This window comes from Mus pahari, chromosome 5 (assembly GCF_900095145.1).
Source record: "Mus pahari chromosome 5, PAHARI_EIJ_v1.1, whole genome shotgun sequence".
Classification (NCBI taxonomy): domain Eukaryota; kingdom Metazoa; phylum Chordata; class Mammalia; order Rodentia; family Muridae; genus Mus; species Mus pahari.
The window spans coordinates 65,198,872-65,220,292 of NC_034594.1; the positions used below are offsets into that span (position 1 = coordinate 65,198,872).

General features: G+C 47.2%; 1 protein-coding gene across 1 annotated transcript in view; it reads left to right on the forward strand.

Annotated features, from left to right (window-relative positions):
- Positions 1–1,568: 1,568 nt before the first annotated feature.
- Sag (S-antigen visual arrestin) overlaps positions 1,569–21,421 on the forward strand; it is a 38,893-nt gene continuing 19,040 nt past the window's right edge. The window contains exons 1-8 of the mRNA XM_021198240.1: positions 1,569–1,894; positions 3,166–3,270; positions 7,930–7,990; positions 10,694–10,738; positions 12,414–12,607; positions 15,580–15,639; positions 18,889–18,965; positions 20,390–20,525. Of these exons, the coding sequence (XP_021053899.1) occupies positions 3,205–3,270; positions 7,930–7,990; positions 10,694–10,738; positions 12,414–12,607; positions 15,580–15,639; positions 18,889–18,965; positions 20,390–20,525 (639 nt within the window). The 5' untranslated portion in view covers positions 1,569–1,894; positions 3,166–3,204. The remainder of the gene's footprint in view (positions 1,895–3,165; positions 3,271–7,929; positions 7,991–10,693; positions 10,739–12,413; positions 12,608–15,579; positions 15,640–18,888; positions 18,966–20,389; positions 20,526–21,421) is intronic.

The following is a 21,421-nucleotide window of genomic DNA, read 5'->3' on the forward strand; positions in this document are numbered from 1 at the left end:
AAGAAGAAGAAGAAAAAGTTTTGACTCAAAGGCTAAGATGGAAGGATTTTGAGTTGTAAGCTAACCAAAGCTATGTAAGCACAATAAGCATGACTCTATCTCAAAGTAATGGATTCAAATAAAAAGTATTCCCTTGGAAATTAAAAGCTTTGGAAATTTTAGGTAAAACTAAATAAAGGGGACAGAGGAGAGCTTTTGGGGGACAGAGATTGAAATAGAATGAAGTATGGTGACAGATGTGTGGAAATATTGTCATGAAATCCATCGCCATGGTAAATGCTTCACTACCCCATCAGCTGTTAGTGCTGCGGCCCAGAGACTTGGCTTGCTAAGTGTGTGGGATCCCAAGTACTCTTGGTTTTGTGTGTTGGGGATGGAGGAGGGGGAGGAGAAAGGGGAGAAGCAGCAGCAAACCCAGCAGGTTTACGGGAAGCAAAGGGGAACAGCAGACCAAGCAGTTGGTTGATGGGCAGAGTAGTGAGGAATAAGGTCAGGACCTGGCAGGCATTATCCAGACTGGATGGAAAGCCAGCAGATGTGGGGACAGATGCTAACACCCTCACCCCAGGTATCACAATAAGCCTTTTGTTGCTACTGTTTTATTGCTAGAGCGATGCCCACTGTCAGTTAGTAGCTATAGCATCCCAGACAATCATCCCGAGTGTGTTTGGGAGCGTGGCTTACTCTTCACTAAGTGAGGGCAACACAGAGTGTGGGTACTCTGCCTCACAGGCCTAATGAGGAAACAGAACCACTAGTAAGGATGAATGGCAACTGTGCCTCTGGCCTGGGCCTGGGCCTGGGGGCACTTCCCTGAGGCAATGACACTTGGTCATACATGGAAGGACCCAGGTAGAAGGCTCACTTATGTTCCAAGATGTCTGTCTCCATGCAAGAGTGACAGGACTGGGCTGGTGAGATGGCTCGGCGGTTAAGAGTGCCGACTGCTCTTCCAGAGGTCCTGAGTTCAAATCCCAGCAACCACATGGTGGCTCACAACCATCTGTAACGAAATCTGATGCTCTCTTCTGGAGTGTCTGTGAAGACAGCTACAGTGTACTTACATATTTAAAAAAAAAAAAAAAAAAAAAAAAAAAAAAGAGTGACAGGACCTCCCCAGCAGGGGAATCAACAGGTCGGGGTTAAGAAGGTCTGTGCTGGGTACAGAGAAGGGCCTGGGATATAGAGATAGTTGCCCGTTGGGTGGTGGAGTTATAACCACCCAGGGACGCCCAGCTGGCATGTAGACCCATACTGAATGTGTAAAGACAAGGAAAGATGCAGAGGGCCCAACAGGACCCTTGGTGTGTAGGGGGAAGGTGAGGGCCACGTGCAGCCCAGCCCTGGGCTGACCTTTCTCCTTGACCTTTTTCTTTATATAACACCCTAATGCTGCTGAGCTTAATCAGGCCTGTCAGTCGAACATCCCCCTTCCTGATGATGGTGAAATGCGAAAGGATAAGCCATCTATTTCCAGAACTTAAAGAGGTTTAGGATTAAAAAAAAAAAAAAACCAAGAAACAAAAGCTTTCAATTAGCTATTCCTCTCTTTGCACCTTGCCCAGGCCAGCCGGATGGCTCGTGCATCTTTGGGACCCTCTGAGAAGATTGGAGCTCCCAGCTAATGCCCAGAACTGCTGAAGTGGCCAATCTGCCATCTCACTAATCCAGTCAGCTCCCTGCTCCTCAAATCTGATTTGGTTTTTAGACACTGAGACCTCAGAGCTGGGCACAGATCCCTACAAATTCCCCCCCGGGGCAGCCAGGGGCCTCACCCTTGCCCTGTGGGGTTATCTGGTAGGATTGCACCAGGTCCCTCAGAGAGTGTGCCGGCAGCTCACCGTCGGAAAGCACAGGTACCCTCTCCTGACTTCCCCGGCCAGTTGGTTACAAGGTATGTGAGCAGCAAATCCAGGCATTCTCAGAAACCAGGGTGGACGTGGGGTGGGGGTCAGAGTGGGGGGCCACAAGGACAGACATGTGCTTCTGCAAGGAAGTGTGCTGGGGTTCGCTACCTCTGACTGCCACAAGGTTTGCTTGGAAAGGAAACTTGGAGGGCATTTAGTCCCCAACCAGCCTTGAGATGGCTTTGCCTGTCTGCCAGACTGAGGAGAGGAAACAGATATGCTGAGTGAAAAGAAAGGCCTGCCTGATGGAACTGGAGCTCTCATGTGCCCCTGACAGCTGCATTTGGAAAGCAGTCATGTGGCATATATCAGGGTTATTTTCTGGGTGTTTACCATAAGCCACAGAAAAGCCAGGTGTGGTGGTACACAGGTGTGATCCCAGCACTAGGCACGAGGATTGCCGGTTTGAGACCAACCTGGGCTACATAATGAGACAGGAGGAGGAAGAGGAGAAGTGGAGGAAGGAGAGAGGAGGGGGAAGAGGAGGGAAGAAAAAAAAATCTAGTTATGATAGAATTGTTTGATTTTGTTTGAGACAAAGTCTTAATGAATAACCCTGGCTGCCCTGGAACTCACTTTGTAGTCCAGACTGGCCTCAAATTTTCTGCAATCCTAACTCTGCCCCTGGCATGACAGAATTTTAGATGTAGCCTTGCAAGTATATGACACCAACATTTAATCAAAAAAGACAAAACATCATTAGGATCTACCAGGTGAAGTTTACTGAAATGCCTGAAGCTTACCAAGAAAAACAGAACACATCAAAATATCCAATGGGCCAGGCGTAGTGACACACACCTTTGATCCCAACACTTGGGAGGCAGACTCAGGTAGATCTCTATGAGTTTGAGGTCAGTCTAGACTACACAGTGAGTTTCATGCCAGCCAGTGAGACCCCATTTGGGTGGAGCTGGGAACTGGGACTGGAGAAATGTCTCAGCGGTTAAAAGTGCTTGCTGTTCTCCCAAAAGACACGAGTTCGGTTCCCAGCACCCAGGTCAGGTTATAACTCCAGCTTCAAGACATCCAACACCTTCTTCTGGCCTCTGCAGGCATCTGTACACATGTGGCACACATACACACACACACATAAAAAAACTAAGTATTTGTTAGATGCACACTACAGTAAAGAACAACTGATCAGCACTGATTTGATCAAGGATGGATACTGGAACATGTGGGAGGAAATGTCCACAGGAGGAGGCTTTATGTCCAGAGTGTCCATAACTTTATGTTTGGGATCATTGAACTTTCCTAGCCTTCCAACCTCTGACGTACATCCCAAGGGACAGACAACATGGCAGCCTGCGTGAAGACCAATAAATCCCACGTCATCTTCAAGAAGGTCTCTCGGGACAAGTCGGTAAGTGGCACAGAAGAGAGGCTTCTTGGAGATTATTGTAAGATTAGTAGGAAGCAGACATTTGTCAACTATAACCTGATCAACATCCATCTACCATGAGGCCTAGGGAAGGCCGGTGTCCATGGGATGGACAGTCGGCGCGAGAGAACCGAGGAACAACAGTGGATCCTGCAGCCCACCTTCTCAGGCCCATTGTCCCACCCCAACCTCATTTTTCCTCCCTGCTAAGTCATGGGAATACAGCACTGGCCACACTGGCCTGCATAACTAGCACACTAAGCTGGTGTGTCTGGTGCTGTATCTAGCTGGGATACGGACGGTGCAGATCTGTCGTTCTTCTAGATGGTTTCCATATGATGCCACACAGAGGAATCAGGCTTTTCACATGATGTACCCTCCTTTGTCAGCCAGAAGTGTTGTCATTTCCATCAAGCCCTTGTGCGCTTTGAGGTTATAGCTTTGGGGCCCTACATCTTCTTGTTCTCCAGCTCTTCCTCCCACTGTGTCTGTCCAGCCCTTCTTATCTCCCCTTGCTACTTTGTGCTGACTTCTCTTCGCTTGCCATTCTCCCCTCCATCCCTCCAATCCTCCATCCCAACCCCTTCCCCACTAGCACCTAACAGACATTGATTGTCTATGGCCGTGCCTCCTTGAAATGCACCTGGTCTTTAAACAGACATTATGTGAAACAAGACATATATTTCCTTCTTGCCTCCCTCCTTGCCTCCCTTCCTTCTCCTATGGTACTGGGAAATTAAACTTAGGGCCTCATATATGATACACACACACACACATACACACACACACACATATATATATATATATATATATATACACATATATAAAAATGTGTGTGTATGTATATGTATATATGTGTATGTATGTACAGGTATATGTGTGTATGCATATATATATATATATATACCCATCTCTAATTTTACTTCTATTTTGAATCAGAATCTCATGAAGTTTCTCAGGCTGGCCTTGACTTGGACTCCTCCAGCCTTAGCCTCCTGAGAAACTAGGGTTCCAGGCATGTGCTGCCAGGCCCTACTTAGGTTTTTTTTTTTTTTCCCCTGGTGCAAGGGTCCGAGTGGAGGAGAATCCATCAATTCATGTTTTGTGTCCTGGGAGTTTCCAATGGCAACCCTTGTGTGTCCTAGTCATGGGTGCCTGGCCTCTGCAACCGTTTCTCTGTGGTTCTCTTTTCTGTGAGATCCTCAGGCTGGCAGTGAGCAGCCCAGCTCTTTTCAGTTTGTGGTTTAAGGATAATGGGGCCTGGTGGCAGGAACGTGAGGCAGTGATCTTTAGGCAGGAAGCAGACAAGATGAGTGCCCCTTATGGACTCTTAAATGTCAGGAGACCTTACCTGGGAGCTCTCCAGGAGACTTGCCTCCTATCTTCACTGGTTGGGTCTGAGTAACCTACCTACACTATGCCGATCACAAGCCAAAGGAATTGGATGCTCAGAACTGGATCAGACCAAATCAAGAAACATTCCTTGAGCTGGAAACGGCAGCACAGATCTCTGAGTCCAATACTCATGAGGAGCCCAAGTTCAAGGCCAGCCAGAATTACACAGAAAGCACTTGTAAAAGGAAGGCATGCAGGCTAGCTGGCTGGCTGGCCTGCTAGAGGGATGGCTCAGTAGCTAAAGAACACCTGCTGCTTCTTCAGATGTCCTGGGTTCAGTCCCCAGCACCTACATGGTAACTCACAACCACTCATAACTCCAGTCCCAGGGCATCAGATGCCTTCTTCTGACTTCTGCAGGCACCAGGCACATACATAATATGTATGCATACATGTAGGCAAAAGATTCATACACATCTAAGTAAAATGAATACATACTTAAAGACTTGTTAAAGTAAAAGATGGGAGACGGGGAAGAGAAGGTTGAAAAAGAATCACCCATTAGAGCTGGCCTCCTCTTAGCATTGGATCTCATGATTGATGCTGGATCTTGTGCATGTCTGGCTATTTTGTCCAAGGTGTGCTTAGCTATGCATGAGTTGCCAGAAGTCTACCTGTCGGTTTCACATGGCCACCCTTTTCTACCTGTTCCTGTCCCTCCCACTCCTTTCCAGGGTAATAGAAGGGTGTTCTTGCTCCCAGTTAAATTCAGAGTGTCTTGCCCCTGGGGAACTTAGTCCCATCCAGTCTGAACTGGATCTGCAGCCTTTCCCTCTCTATCAGAGTGCGAGAACAAACAGGCCTCAGCCAGGCTTGACAGCACACACCTTTAACCTCTGTGGTCAGGAGGCAGAGACAAGTGAATCCCTCTGAGTTCGAGGACAGCCAGGGATACATAATTAGACCCGTCCCTGTTTTAAGCACTTACCTCAAACCAAGCTAGCAACCTGGAGAGGTTTTGTCTCCATTGACCAACAGTGCAGGGGAGGCCTCCACAGCCCTGGAAGCCAGGAAAGTGGAATATGTACCAGGACAGGGAGAGGGGCAGACCACGAGTGTTCCCGTGGCACCAGGTTTGAAGTCAGTCCAGGCTACCCAGTGTGTCCTAGAGCTTGTTCTGCAGAGTGAGAGATTCTTATCTCAAAGTAACACCGGGACAGACAGAGCATGCTGGAATGCAAGGGACCTAGAGTGCCAAAATGTTCTCTTAAAGCACGAGAAGGGCTTCCTCAGCTAGACGTGTCACTGCAGGCATCAGGAGCAGAGAGGTTCAGTTGTGATAGTGCTGTGGCAGAGCTGGCGCGGCCTTGGGCCAAGGTGAGGACAGAGGGGCCTGGAGCCCAGAGGTAAGGATCGGTTCTATTGGCCACCTCCAAGAAACAGGATGCTATTCCATAGGAGGGAGGGAAGAGTCACATCTGTGAGTTGGGAGGTAGCCACGTTAGGGTTCCTGCAAGAACGGAGTTAGGTAAATCTGAGGAGAGTCTATGCCCCTGGGTAAGACACATGCTCAGTCACCACTGGGGAACCTTAGTCCCATTCAGTCTGACTGGATTGGGTCTGTAGCACTGGGTACAGGTGCTTTCCTGGGCTGGAGGGATGGGGGATCCAGCAGATATCAGAACTCAGAAGCTAACAGGACCTCCTCCCAGGAACATGCTTAGAAGGATGTGCCAGCCCCAGGCCAGGCCAGCAAGCAGGGGACCAACAGCAGCCCCCCTCTTCTCTCCTGCACCAAAAGCAGAGGCCCAGGGAGTCCACCGGACAAGTCAGCTGAGTTAGCCTCAGGTGAGAGCCCCGCCCTAGAGGGTGAGGCTTGTTGCCTGCTGCACTGCCCTTTGCAGTGGGGGTCCCTGCATCCCTCTCCCATGCCCAGCTCCCACAGCTCCCCCACTCCCCAGGCTGCCGAAGCCTGAAGAAATGCTCTGCACAGATTTGCAAGGTTTCTCACGGGTTCCTCTCTGTTAGCAGGGATGTAGAGGCATAGGCTGGATAGCACCGCGTGCAATAAATACCACCTCCAACGTCAGGCATGCGAATGGGCCCACCTGGGGAGAAGTGACTCATTGTGGAGGACTAAGTATAAGACGTGATTTAATGTCGAGAATCACTTAGATTGTTTGGTGAAATAAAAAAAAAAAATGTGTACTTGAGAGGCCTAGAGCAGCAGAGAGCTAGCCAGCGTGCATGTTTTTGCTGATTGGCATCCTTGGCAAACACCGACTGGATCCTTCTGTGTACCAAAGGCTGTAGTAAATACCAAGAAGGCTGAAAGGTACATAGAACACTCTATCTAGGTGAACGTTTCTCAACCTGTGGGTTGTGACCCTCTTGAGGTGGAAGGACCGTTTCTCAGGAGTCACTTAAGACCATCAGAAAACACAGATATTTACATTATGATTCATAACCATCTCAAAATTACAGTTACCAAGTAGCAACAAAAGTGAGTTTATGGTTGGGAGGAAGGGTCACCATGACATGAGGAACTGTATTAAAGGGGCGCAGCACTGGGAAGGTGGAGAGCCACTGCTCTAGATCCTCACCTCAAGGCGTTTGGGGTCTTCTGGTAAAGAAGTGAGCAGTAGGGTGGCCCCCCCACCCCCGCTCTCCTACCAAATAGCTGAGAAGACTGGCTGCTGAGAACATGGGTGGCGTCCTCACCAACTCGTACCCCTTCTTCCGCAGTGCATGGTTTCCGGTTTACTTGAGTGGGGGCTCACCCAGTCACTTCTCTGGGTCTCCTATTCCTTTGCCTAGTCTAGAAAGACTCTGGACACAAAGACAAGTCCTTTCAGCGCATAGCTAGAAACAGAAGGGCTAACTGTGTCTGTGGGCACAGCCTTCCACTAACATGTGGGCTAGCCTGTCAGATTTACCTGGTTGCTTACAGATCTGGGCTTGAGTTGAGGAGGAGAAAACGGAGTGGGAAGATTTCCCATCCTCCATATGGAGGAAAAGAATTCCTTGGAGCCCATGTAGAGATGGAAGGCAGGACACCACACTTGAAATGAACCATCCTCACCCCCTGCAGGGAGAGAAGGACACCCACAGTGCATCTGTGGAGCCCAGCGACTCCTCTTCTGAAGACGAATAGAAAGGGCCGAGGCTCCAGCGTAGAGTGCTTGCCTTGCATGCATGAGGCTCCGGGTTAGATTCCCAGCACTGGATAAGAGGAATCGAGAACTACTACTGAGAAGATGGTTAGGGTTGTTGGCCTCTGAGTGAATGCCTTTGTTCTTTCTGCAGGTGACCATCTACCTGGGGAAGAGAGACTATGTAGACCATGTCAGCCAAGTAGAGCCTGTAGGTAAGTTGAGTTTGGAGGAAAATGTCCTTCCTCTCAGTCATCAGACTGCTAGTTTTTTATTTAAAAAAAAAAAAATGCCAGTAGGGGATGGTGGTCCACGCTTTTAATCCCAGCACTCAGGAGGCAGCGTCAGATGGGTCTCTGTGAATCTGAAGCCAGCCTAGTCAACATAGTGAGTTTCTGGATAGTCAGGGCTACATAGAGAGAATTTGTCTCAAAAAAAAAAATGAACAAACAAAAATGATGGAGATGGCTCAGAGGTTAAGAACACTGGCTGCTCTTACAGAGGACCTGAGTTCAATTCCTAGCACCCACACAACAGCTCACAACCATTTCCAGGATATTTGATGCCCCCTTCTGGTTGCTATGTACAGTACATCTGGGTGGTGTATATACATAGATGCAGGCAAACACCCGTATACATCAAATAAAACAAATCTTTTTTAACAATTAATCTCAGCCTGTTGGTGGCACACACCTTTAATCCCGGCACTTGGGAGGCAGAGGCAGGCAGATCTCTTGAGTTTGTGGCCAGCCTGGTCTACAGAGTGAGTTCCAGGACAGCCAGGGCTACACAGAAAAACCTTGTCTCCAAACAAACAACAAACAAATAAACAAAATCTCACTAATAATCTAATCAAATAAGTAAAAATTAAAATGTCAGTGAGTGGCCACTGGTGGTTAGAAACAATTTATGTTTACATTTATTTATTTACCTGGGGTCAGAAGAGAATTTTATGGAGTCAGTTCCCTCACACCTTTGTGTGGGTCCAGAGGTTGAACTCAGGTTACCAGGGTTGTGCAGCAAGCATCTTTACCTACTAAGCCATCTTTCTGCCAGCTCAAATTTAAAAAAAAAAAAAATTAAAAGGCTGGTTTGTAGCTCAGTGCCACTTGCTGAATACATGGCCCGAGGCTCAATCTTCATTACTAAGGGAAACAAAAGGAAACAATTCATCTCTCTGCTTCCTTACTGTGCATGCAATATTGCCAGCTGCTTCAAACTCCTGTTTCCACATTACCCATCAGTATAGACATACCCTCAAACAGTATGTACCACCAGGTAAGCAGGTGGTGGCATCAGCCACTCCTCATAGCTCCAGAACCACCCAGACTCTTGGAAACATCAGGAATCCCATTATATGTAGAAAAAGAAACTGTTACTATGTGTTTTTCTCTCCACATCAAATCAATATGTTTCAAATTTTCCAATGCAAAAGAAGGTTAAGAGAACTGGCTGTGGCAATGCCAGCATCCTGATGATGCTGAGGCGCTGGCCCCATGGACCACTGGGGGGAAGCACACAGTGCTACAGCCCCCGGGAAAGCAGCTCAGCCGTTTCTTTAAGAACTAAACATAGCCTTTTCATACAAGCCAATAATAGCATCCCTGAGTATTTACTGAGAAGTGAAAACTGCATACAAAGGCTGTTTTTGGATGTGGTTGTTCACTGCAGCCCTAAACTGAAAAGACTAAAGTCTCTCTTCAGTAGATGAGGGACGTTAAACAACCCATGGCACATCCATACCGTGGACTACTATTCAATCATAGAAAAGAAGAAGCAGCCAGTTTTGGAGCACACCAGTGATCCCAGCACTTGGGAGGCTGAGGCAGGAGGAATGAGAGTCTAAGGTAGCCTGAGCTGTATAGGAAAGAGAGAGAGAGAGAGAGAGAGAGAGAGAGAGAGAGAGAGAGAGAGAGAGAGAGAGAGAGAGAGAGAGAAAGTCTTAACTATTGATATTGCAACCTGCTGGGTAAAAAGAGCAATCTCAAGGGGGTGCAGACTTCATAATCCCACTTACATAACATTCTCAAGATGACAAACGTCTACAGACAATGCTTCCTGGGGGCTGAGGATGGCAGAAGCAGAGATGGGTGGTGCGATACAGCCCAAAGGAGACCTTTACGATGCCAGAACAATGCTACATCTGGATTGTGGTGCTCACACAGATCTCCCCCTATTATAAAACAACACAGCCGTGCACATCCATTGTGTACTTACCCTGACCTCGTCTAAGCACAAGAGGCAACCGGACGCAGGGTGCCAGAGCCCTCCGTACCAGCTCTGCAGCTTTCCCTGGCTTGCTAAGCATTTCACTAGCAACCGTTTGAAAGATGTATGGGCAGAGATTGGGAGTTTTAAACACTGAGGATAAAACTGTCCTCAGTGGGTAAGGATGCTTGATGCCAAGACTTACAACCAGAATTTGATCCCCAGAACCACATTTTAAAAATGACTACTCTTAGTATTTTATTTTATGTGTAAGCATGTAGGCGTGTATGAGTGTGTGTCTGTGCATAGTGTGCATGTAGGAGCCATCAGAGGACAGAAGAGCTGTCGGATCCCCTGAAACTGGAGCTACAGACAGATATGTGCTGCCACCTGGGTGCTGGGAACACAAACCTAGGTCCCATGCAAGAGCAGCTAGTTCTGTTAACTGCCGAGCCATCTCTCCAACTTCTAAAACAAATACTATTCTTAAAAACCACAAAAAGCAAGCTGGATGGTGAATCAGGCCTGGAGGCAGGAGGATTACTTGTTTATGATCATCCTTAGCTACATAGCAAGCCCAAGATTAGACTGGGCTACATGATATCCTATCTCAGCCTCCCACCTCCAAACTGAAAACAGAAGATGCCAGAAGTCCTATAAAGCCTTGTTTTCCTAATCTCACTCTCCTGGTCTTCTCTCTTTTGTTTTAGATGGTGTTGTGTTGGTGGACCCTGAGCTTGTGAAGGGGAAGAAAGGTGAGCTAAGCCCCTTGCCCATTCTCCTGGCGTAGAAGGTTATTTGTGGGTAGTAGGAAACCATGCTTGTAGAGAGGCAAGGGAATAAATCTCAGAGTTTATTTTTGTGCTTCCTTGCAAAGTTCTGTGCCACAGTATCACAGTGCCCTTGAGATCTCTAGCAGTTGTGTGCAGCAAACATTTGTTTCTAATGACAGTTGCAAAAACTGAATTAGAACAGATTTAAGCTTTGCTTATGGTGATGTCGCTGACTCAGTTCCATTCTAAATATGCCTTTGGAGTGGTTGCTCCTGGCAACCGCAAGGCATTGTTCTAAACTTTGGATGTACCCACTGGAATGTGTCAGGTGTGGGCTGGTAACAGGGTCTGGGTGAGAGGGGAGCAAGGCAGGAAAGACAAGAAATTGCTCTCTTCTGTTTTCCCGTCTTCCTGGGGGCTCTACAGCTCTCTGGCTTGAACTCAAGCAGTCCAGGCTTTTACCACAGCCAGGGAGTCAGCTATCAGGGAAATCCACAGCTTAGTGGGTGCAGGCAGAAGTCCAGGCCCTCCATGGCTGCCTCTCTCCAGTCCTCACCTCTAAGGAAGTGGGTAAGAGTCCAGTGGTTCTGAGGTTCCGGGGCAGCTGGCCTCAGAACTGACACAGAAGGATGCTCAGTCAGAGCTGAGGGACTTGAGGTGCCACTTTCAACAAGCCTTATTCTGATGGAGGACAGTGCATTTCCTGTCTTCAAAGAAACTTGAAGTGAGCTTTCCCACACTGGGCGCCGGCTCCCTTTAACCGGACAGAATTTTGGGAAGTTGTGATCTAGAAGTTGCTTACTATGCCCCGGGGCAGTGCACAAGGACTACATAAATGAAACTCCTCACGTTCGATTCTGTCTCCCTGCCCAGCCCAGGCCTTTGGCTGTTCCCTCAGCCTCCGTGTGGCTCAGGCACATGTCTGATTTGCTTCCAGCACTGTTTAGCTCTCCAGACATCCTTCCCTCCTCAACCCAAGCAAGTTAGCACCACTTCAGACATCTGAGTCCAGATCGTCAAGCTGGTGGACTGGGGGTGGGGGTGGGGGGTGCGGACACAGTAAGGCCAGGTGGACTGTGCCTGCCTGTCCACACATTTTTAAATTTATTACATGTTTATTCATGGCGCGCGTATGTATGTCCACGTGTCTCTGCATATGTACATATGCACGTGGGTGGTATACAAGTACTAAAGTTCACGTGTGGAGGGGGGGCAACTTGTGGAGAGTTGGTTCCCTCCTGCTGCCGTGTGGATCCTGGAAATTGAATTTTCATTGTTAGGCTTGGAAGCAGACGCCTTTACTCAATTAACCATCTTGCCAGCCCTGTCCATAGATCTCTACCATCCTAGCAAAATAATATGGTTGCCAAGGAGATGGCTCCCAATCTGTGAGAGTCCTGTTTTTGGATAATGAACTCTAACCCTAGGAAGTGCTGGTCCTCCCAAAATGTGCCCACCAGCTGCATAGTATTACTCTCCACCCCTCCCACTCCCCTCCCCTCCCCACCATTCCTTCCAGGCAGTGGAGCCTGGCACCCTGGGGCAGACATCATGGTGTGGTCATCACTCTGTTGCTAGCTCCGCCCAGTGGAAGTGGCTGAGGTAGATGGGACTGTGCAGTGGACCAAGACTAACCTGGTCGCCTCTCCTTCCCCAGTGTATGTCACCCTGACCTGCGCCTTCCGCTATGGCCAGGAAGACATTGATGTGATTGGCCTGACCTTCCGCAGGGACCTGTATTTTTCTCGGGTCCAGGTATACCCTCCTGTCGGGGCCATGAGTGCCCTCACCCAACTCCAAGAGAGCCTGCTCAAGAAACTGGGGAACAACACGTACCCCTTTCTGCTCACGGTGAGCTTTCCTTGCCCTGCCTACTCCCCTGGCTTGCCTCCTTCTTCCGTGGTACCTTATGATAGGAACAGGGCAAAGAGGAGGGGGCAGAGGCCCACATCTGTTGGCCTGTAAATTGCACCCTTGAAAGGAATTCTAGATTGCGTGGTCTGCGATTGTCTGTTTTTAAGTCTTTGGAAATAGCCTCCCTGCCTCAAAAGGCACCATTTTAACCTGCCCTTTGGATATTCTCCTCCATCTGACCACCTAATTAGATGAGTATGTTCTGTCTTCTCTCATTCACTATAAAAAGAAACTGGTAGATGTGACCCTCAGCTGGCCCCGTAGAGCTCTACGCAAGCAAGAGTCTGCTATGGGACAGGAGGTCTTGGTAGATGGAGTGCTATCTTTTACCTCTTGGCCCCTACCCCTGCTCCCCTACATGGTCCTGGGCATTGAATCAGGGCTTTACTCTGTCCACTCACGTCTCCCAAGACGCCTGTCACCCAGTGAAACCGTCTATGGCCCTTTCTGTTTGCAATCCTATCTTATTGACACATGCTCTTCCAAAGTGATGTGGTTCAGCCTTAAAAAAAAAAAAAAAAATCAAGAAGTAGGTGGGTGCATGCCTTTAATCTCAGCACTCAGAAGACAGGGTGGGGCAGATCTCTCTGAGTTCGAGCCCAGCCTAGTCTAGAGTGAGTTCCAGGACAGCTGGGATTACACAGAGAAACTCTGTTTTGATAAAGCAAACAAAAAGTCAAGAAACACTAAGTCAGAACATGGATAAGCCCCCTCAACATGATGCTTTGTGAAGCAAGACAGACACAAAAGGAAAACCAGCATTTTACAGTCCCACTTCCAGGAAGCAATGGGTGGAGCCCTGTTAATTTAGACAGAAAGGAGACCAAGTCTACTGGCCGGCTGGGGAGGAGGACAGGGGATAGTTCCGGGGATAGAGTTTCTCTTTGGAATGATGGGAAGGTTCTGGAGACAAATTCTCATGACTGTTCTGGGGCAGTGTGGACTGATTTACCCCCAATCAAGCATACATTGAAGTGAGCTAAAATGGTAAAATTGTATGTTATCCTATTACACCACAATTGTTACATAAAATTTCTCTTTAAAAAATTATTTTGTTGCTGGGCATGGTGGTGCATGCCTTTAATTCCAGTACTTGGGGGGCAGAGGCAGGCAGATCTCTGAGTTCAAGGCCAACCTGGTCTACAGAGTGAGTTCCAGGACAGCCAGGGCTACACAGAGAAACCCTGTCTTGAAAAAAAACCATATATATATATATATATATATATGTATATATATATGTCAGGTATGGTCGGTCGTGCACGCCTTTAATCTAAGCACCTGGGAGCTAGAGACAGGTGTATCTCTGAGTTCAAGGCCACGGTTTGCAGAGCTTGATCTGGAATAGCCAGGACTATACAGAGATACCCTGTCTCAAAAACAAAAAACAAAACAAAACAAAACAAAAAAAACAATATATAAGGAGGTGTGTACATCTATGTTGAGAACCTGAAGTGGTAAAATTTCTTTGCAATGCATATCAAAAACCTTTAGAGGCCAGGTATGTTGGTACATGGCTTTAATCCCAGCATTCAGAAGGCAGAAGCAGGTTGATCTCTGTGAGTTCAAGGCTAACCTGGTCGACATAGTGAGTTCCAGGGCTACACTGAAAATCCTTATCTCAACCCTGTTCCCCAAAATACAAACAAACAAACAAACAAAAAAAAATTGTTACAAATGCCTGTCCTGAAGCTTGCTGTGTAGACCAGACTAGCTTCAAACTCAGATTCTCATGCCTCTGCCTCAGCCATGGGCCAACATGACTGCCTAGAAATGGGGTCCTTGAGTCCTGGAGGTGTAGCTTGGTGCTGGAGCATTTTGTGGTATGCTCGAATTTGGTCCCCTGAACAGAAAGATTTTTTTTTTTTAAAAGGGAGAAATTGCTCAGAGGTTAGCTGCTAGCTGCCCTTACAGAGAACCAAGATTCAGTTTTTAGCGTCTCAATGGCAGCTTACACCTACCTGTAACTTCAGTTGCGGAGGATCCATCACTCTCTTTGGGCCTCCATGAATACCAGGCACACATGCAGTGCACATGCACATGCAGGCAAAATACTCATATACGTAATATTTTGAAATTAATACATCTTTTTAAAATGCAATTTTTTTCCAGTCATGAATCTCAGCAATATGTAAGCAGAGGCAGGAGAATTGAAAGTTTAAGGCTAGCATAAACTAAGCAGAGAAAGACCTGTTCCCACCATCCCCAAATACATAAACCCACACCCACACCCACACACCCACATACACACAAATTTGATTTTGACCTGATAGTTTGCATAACATTATTTGGCTAAAACTGGGATAAAGGGTTTGAAGATATATATATATATATATATATATATATATATATATATATATATATCTCCTGGAACTCACTTTGTAGACCAGGCTGGCCTCGAACTCAGATATCCCCCTGCCTCTGCCTCCTGAGTGCTGGGAGTGATTAAAGTGATTAAAGGCGTGTGCCACCATGCCCAGCTGAAGATGTATATTTACTGTTGCATTATTTATAATGACAAAACAATTAGATACCATGTAGATGTCCAACAAGGGGGATGGCTGCACAAACTGCACTGTAGAAGCTCTAAGCACCATAGAGAGAAACTGTAGTACATTGTGTGTAAAAATGGTCAGAGGGATATCTGAATAGTGAAGTGGGTGAATCAGATAATCAGACACCTTTGGTCCCAGTGAACACATTTGGACCCAAGTGATGAACACATGCCCTGGGTACAACCTCATTTGTGTGTCTCTGTACATGCTGGGGGGTTTTGGAAGTAAATCAGTATTGAGCTGGGTGTCAGGAGAGTGGGAGAATTCTGTGGGTTTTGTGTCATCTTGTATAAATTTTTTTGTACTACACATAGAATAACTCCTCTGAATGAAATGGTTATATGTTTGTCTTTCCAGTTTCCTGACTACCTACCCTGTTCAGTGATGTTGCAGCCAGCTCCACAAGATGTAGGCAAGGTAAGTTGAAGAAGAAATGCCACAGGTTACCCTCCTTCAATAGGCTTTCGATTGTTTTTAGGCGGGCTCTTGTGAGACTGAATCTGACCTTGCCTACACCTCCCAAGTTCTGGGATGACAGTCATGAGCTACCATGGCAAGCTTTCAATCGCCTTTTAAAGTAGCTTTTTATCATTGAAATTTTCAAATATGCTCAAAAGGCCCAGCATAAAGACTCTCCAACCATGAACATCCTTGTGAACAAGAGATCGAACCCCCTGGCTCTTACATGTTAACAGAAAGCCACAGGCTACAACAAGAACACAGAACTGTAGGACATATTAGATATGGCCACAGACACTGTGAAAAAGCCTCAGGCTTGTGTAAGGGAGAAACAACAGATGACATTTAAAGTCGGAGTCCTTATTCTAAGAAAAGGGGAAAGCCAGACTCCAGGGAGAGAGGCCCTGGTACTTGCAGAGGAGAGAACATGTGGAAGCGGTTTTCTGTCACACGCTAAACAAGGGGAGAAGGAGAAGGGTGGGAGCTGAGGTGTGGTGGAAGGAAGGCATAGGGCAGCCAGGTTTGAGTGACATGGGAGCCAGTGGAGGGGCTGAAGAGCAGGTTCCGATTCAGGGTTACAAAGGGTCAGTAATGGATCTGAAGTCACTGTGAAGGGGAAGGGAGGGAATAGAGGGTGTGACCAAGGTGGACCAGGGACTCCAGGCACAGAAGAGAAGGGGATAGGGGCCTTGCCTGGGCCCCAAGATTGACTGTGATGGCGGGTCTGTGAACATGGAGGACAGTGGGCAGTGACTGATGATGGAGAGTGGAAGGACAGTGCTCATCAGTACGGGATCATCACCCACTGGTGGTTCATAGAACAGAAATGGCATTTAAAAACCTGGGATGGCATGGAAGGGCATAGAAGAGAATTGAACTAAATGGAATAGGACCATGCATCCCGAAGACCACACATTGCAAAGGTCAAACAATGTCACGAGAGGGGTTCACACACACATGTCTGATTTCTATAAATATGCCACACTACAAATATTACTTCTAAACATTTGAATGCCATGGTCCAGGGAAGCTGAGGACAGCTGAGGTCAGGGAAAATGAGGGTCACTCGAGATAACGGGACCAGGAACTAACACAACTGAGCCTTGTCAGACGCATCAGTGCTCTTTCAAGGACGCCCTGAATCCTGGTTCTTAGATGACCTTTCCGGAGTTTTACAGCCCTGTGCAGGCTACAGCCCCTCTTATCCCTTCTGTTCTCAGAGGGGAGAGGGTATTAAGTTGGTAGGAAAGCTTCTGGGCTGGGGACCTCTAGTATCCTAGACTGGGGACTTGGTTACAGCTGGAGGCTTGAGGGACATATAGGAGATTATTAGATAACATATATATACACACACATATATATATAATATGTGCATATAACATATGAATATAATACATGTCATTTTATGTATCACAAGTTACATGCTATAATCTTCTACAATATTACATAGTTTATTTGATGTTGTTATATTAATAAAAATAATATACTAATATACTTCACCACTATTTGACGATTACATAGTAAAATATCTTATTATATAACATATAGGGCTGGGCAGTTGTGGTGCATATCTTTAATCCCAGCACTTGGGAGGCAGAGGCAGGCGGATTGAGTTTGAGGTCAGCCTGGTCTACAGAGTAAGTTGTTCCAGGACAGCCAGGGCTACACAGAAAAACCCTGTCTTGAAAAACAAAACAAAACAAAACAAACAAACAAACAAAAACCCATATAGGTTAACAGAATCTAATATATAGGCAGAAAATCTAAATTAGTATGTTATTATTCAGTTTTATACAGCGGTAAAGACAGTGAATGCTTCAACCTAGGGAACTCCAGATGTGCGTGGCTTTTCAGAGAGCAGTGAAGGATGGGACAGCTAGGTGGGATGGGTGGGTGACAGAGCTGCCTGCAGGCGTTTTATTTACATTACATTTGTCTACAACCTGAGAGGTGCTGTGTTCTGGTCTCAGAACACGTCAACAGTGACATTGGGACACAGGAGGCCTTCTTACAGGACAGAGACCAGGTTGTATGGGCCTGGGCCTACACAGGGAGCTAAAGGCTGGAGATCACAGACAGATGCACTTACTCCATCCATGCAGACTGAAAAGTCCTCTTTCGTTTGTAAACGAGGTCATCTTACTGTTTCACCCCATTGAGAAAGAAAAATTCAACCATTCATTGTGAGCCACTGCTGTCTGGCCAGGGTTGGCTTTGGAGGAGCCACCGAGGTCTGAGTGTTTGCAACCCGACAGGACATCCGTGGATACGGCTCCCAGTGCCATGAACACTTGTGTCCTGAGTGCTGTGTGCAGCATTAAGTCAGAAGGTCGTACAGGGTCAGACTGTACGTTTGTGAACAAAGTAGAGGGAGGCATGGACCTACCAGGACTCGAGAGGCACATCTCAGGAGCCATGTTGGCAGGCTGTCCTTCTGTAATGTCCCTTCATCCCTATGGTTACTCCTTGTGCTGGCTGATTTATGTGCAGGCAAGAATCATCTGAGAGGAGGGAGCCTCGATTAAGAAAATGCCTCCTTAAGATCAGGATGCAGACAAACCTGCAGAACTTTTATTTTCTTTTTTTTTTTTTTTGTTCTTCAAATCAGGGTTTCTCTGCATAGCCCTGGCTGTCCTGGAACTAACTCTGTAGACCAGGCAGGCCTCCAACTCAGAGATCCACCTGCCTCTGCCTCTGTCTCTTGAGTGCTGAAAGTGCTGAATTAAAGGCGTGCTCCACCACTACTGGGCTATTTTCTTAACTAGTGACTGATGGAGGAAGATTCAGCCCATTGTGGGTGGTACCGTCCTTGGGTTGGTGGTCCTGGGTTCTATAAGAAAGCAGGCTGAGCAAGCCATGGGGAACAAGTCAGAAAGCAGCATTCTTCCATGGCCTCTGCATCAGCTCCTGTCTCCAGGTTCCTGCCCTGTTTGAGTTCCTGTCCTGACTTTGATGAGGAGCAGTCACATAGAAGCATAAGTCAAGTAAACCCTTTCCTTCCCTGCTTGCTTTTTTGGTCATAGTGTTTCAACATAGCGATAGAATGCTGGATTAACAGCACACTTTTCTAGTACTCTTCATTGGACAGCCCCAAGAAAGACACAGTGTATGTGAAAAACTAGAGACATATATCTACCTATAGGCGTGACCTGTGTTCTGTTCAGGAGGTGCTGATCACTGCCCTGTCTGTTCTCGTGTCTCCAATAGAGCTGTGGGGTTGACTTTGAGGTTAAAGCATTTGCCACAGACATCACAGATCCTGAAGAGGACAAGATCCCCAAGAAGTAAGAGTACTCTCGAGGGACTTGGGGAGGATCGGGTGGTATAGAGGTGGGGATAAGAAATGCTCCCGTTTTATCCTGGTGTGACAGACTCTTCGAGGTGGTTCCTGGTGGCTGGTGTCATGGAATCTCCCAGATCAGGGCAGTTAAGGCCTGAACTATCTGCCATGGGGGTGGAGGTGGGGGGCATTGACTACTAATATGAGGTAGGGAACATAAAAGGGAATGACAGTAGACTTAGCAACCTCAGAGACCCACAGGCTCCCAAACCTTCCAGGTCCTTTCATTTTCTTCCTATTTATTTATTTTCTCTTCTTAGTTTTTATTTTATTTTATTATTATTATTTTTTTTATTCTATCAATTTTATTTCCAAACAGTCTCTCTCTGTAGTCAAGACTGCCCTAGAACTCATGGGTGTTTCTTCTGCCTCGACTTCCCAAACACTGGAATGCTGGGTATAAGATACCATGTCTCTTTTTTAAAAAACATTTTTGAACTTATGATAGGATGCACACACTATAAAGTCTGTGATCCTAACCACTTTGAAATACTAGACTCCACAACACTAAAAATATTCACAATGTTTCACTGTCACCAGAAGCTAACTCAAAGCTTTTGTGCTGTTCCAAACAGAATCTCTGTCACCAACAAGCATTCTTCCACCCACCGGGCGCTCACCTTAAAAAATTCTTTGAGCATTTCATACTTACATACCATTCAATAGGATGATATACACCTCCAGTTCTCTTCCACTCATTCCCCCATATCCTCCCAGCACCTTCCCCTCTTAGCTGTGCCTTCTTTTTTTTTTTTTTTTTTTTNTTTCCAGACAGGATTTCTCTGTATAGCCCTGGCTGTCCTGGAACTCACTCTGAAGACCAGGCTGGCCTCGAACTCAGAAATTCACCTGCCTCTGCCTCTCAAGTGCTGGGATTAAAGGCATGCGCCGCCATGCCGGATGCTGTGCCTTCTTATTTGATAACTCACTGTCACTTCTAAGTCTCCACCCGCCCCAACCCTTCCCTCAATCTCTCATGCTCAGCATCCACATCTCCCTGTGCTCATGCTCAGCGTCCATATCTCCCTGCACTGTATGTTTTGCTGTGGATCTGACCCGTCACATGTACCACGTCTTGGTACTTGCCAAACAAGCACTCTGTTCCCAAGCTCTGTGCTTTCGATGCTTATGACAGTGACAGTGTGCTACAATTACATGGAGCTCTAAAGTCTGGTCACATAAGGCATCTGAAACCATGACACAGGCTCTCCTGCGAGGAGGCTAACCAGCGTCTGACAGGATGTAGGGCACCCTACCGGCATTGCTGGCTCAGCATTTAAACCCCTGGAATCATAGAGACAGGACGATTTGAAGCATTTGGGGTTGGGGGTGGGCACCAACCATGAACCCTGGGCCTTTTCTCCTCAGGAGCTCTGTGCGACTACTGATCCGGAAAGTGCAGCATGCCCCACCTGAGATGGGTCCCCAGCCCTGTGCTGAAGCCTCCTGGCAGTTCTTCATGTCTGACAAGCCCCTGAACCTCTCAGTCTCCCTCAGCAAAGAGGTAATTCTCATCCCCCTGAGGTTTAGACCACAGCCCCCTCACTCTGTAGATGCACACGAGTCACCTTGGGTCTGCTCTAGTGAAAGCATAAATGTTTGCAAATTCCCAGCTTATTTCCACTAACTTGGAGCTAGTCACCATAAGCCACTGTGGCTTTACCATTGCACTTGTCGGCTCTCCCCATCGTCTGGGGGCTATAGAGATTGTAAGTATACAGCCCCTTCCAGCCGCCTTGGCTACTCCCAGACATTCAATTCTCTGAGGCAGCATCGCTCACTGTACTACTTTACGTTGCTCACTTTCTTGGCAAATTCAGATTTCATAGAAAACTCATGGGGCAGCCATGTTAAGAGTGATGTCATCAGTGAGGAGAGTCATGGGAGTAAAAGGTGAAGGCCAAGGCTCTTGTGGTCCAAAGTCAATGATGCACAGGGTAGCCAGAGCCTCAGGTGCTGTGTATACATGTGTAGGCATGGATGGCACAGGGTGCTGCTGGGTAAAGCCCTGTCAGCCAGCAATCCTGGTGCCTTCAGTTCATTTCACACATCCCACCCCTAAACAATGAAGTCAAGGCAGGAACTTCCAAGAGCCCCCTGCCTAGGGAATGGCGCCACTCACAGTGGGTCTGGCTCTGACCACATCAGTTAACAGTCAGGACAACTCCCCACAGACATGAACACAGACTAACCTGAGGTAGATGATTTTTCCCAAGACTCTCTTCCCAAGTGATTCTCGGTTGTGTCAAGTGACAATTAAAGTTGACCATGACACCCTTCAACCTCCTCAGCATTCTTTCTGCAGATGAGGCTGAACATGTTGATAGCCTTCTCTAGAGGAAATGTTGCTATCAGTTAAGATTTCCTAACACTGGGGTTATTCAGCCTTATCTATTGGAA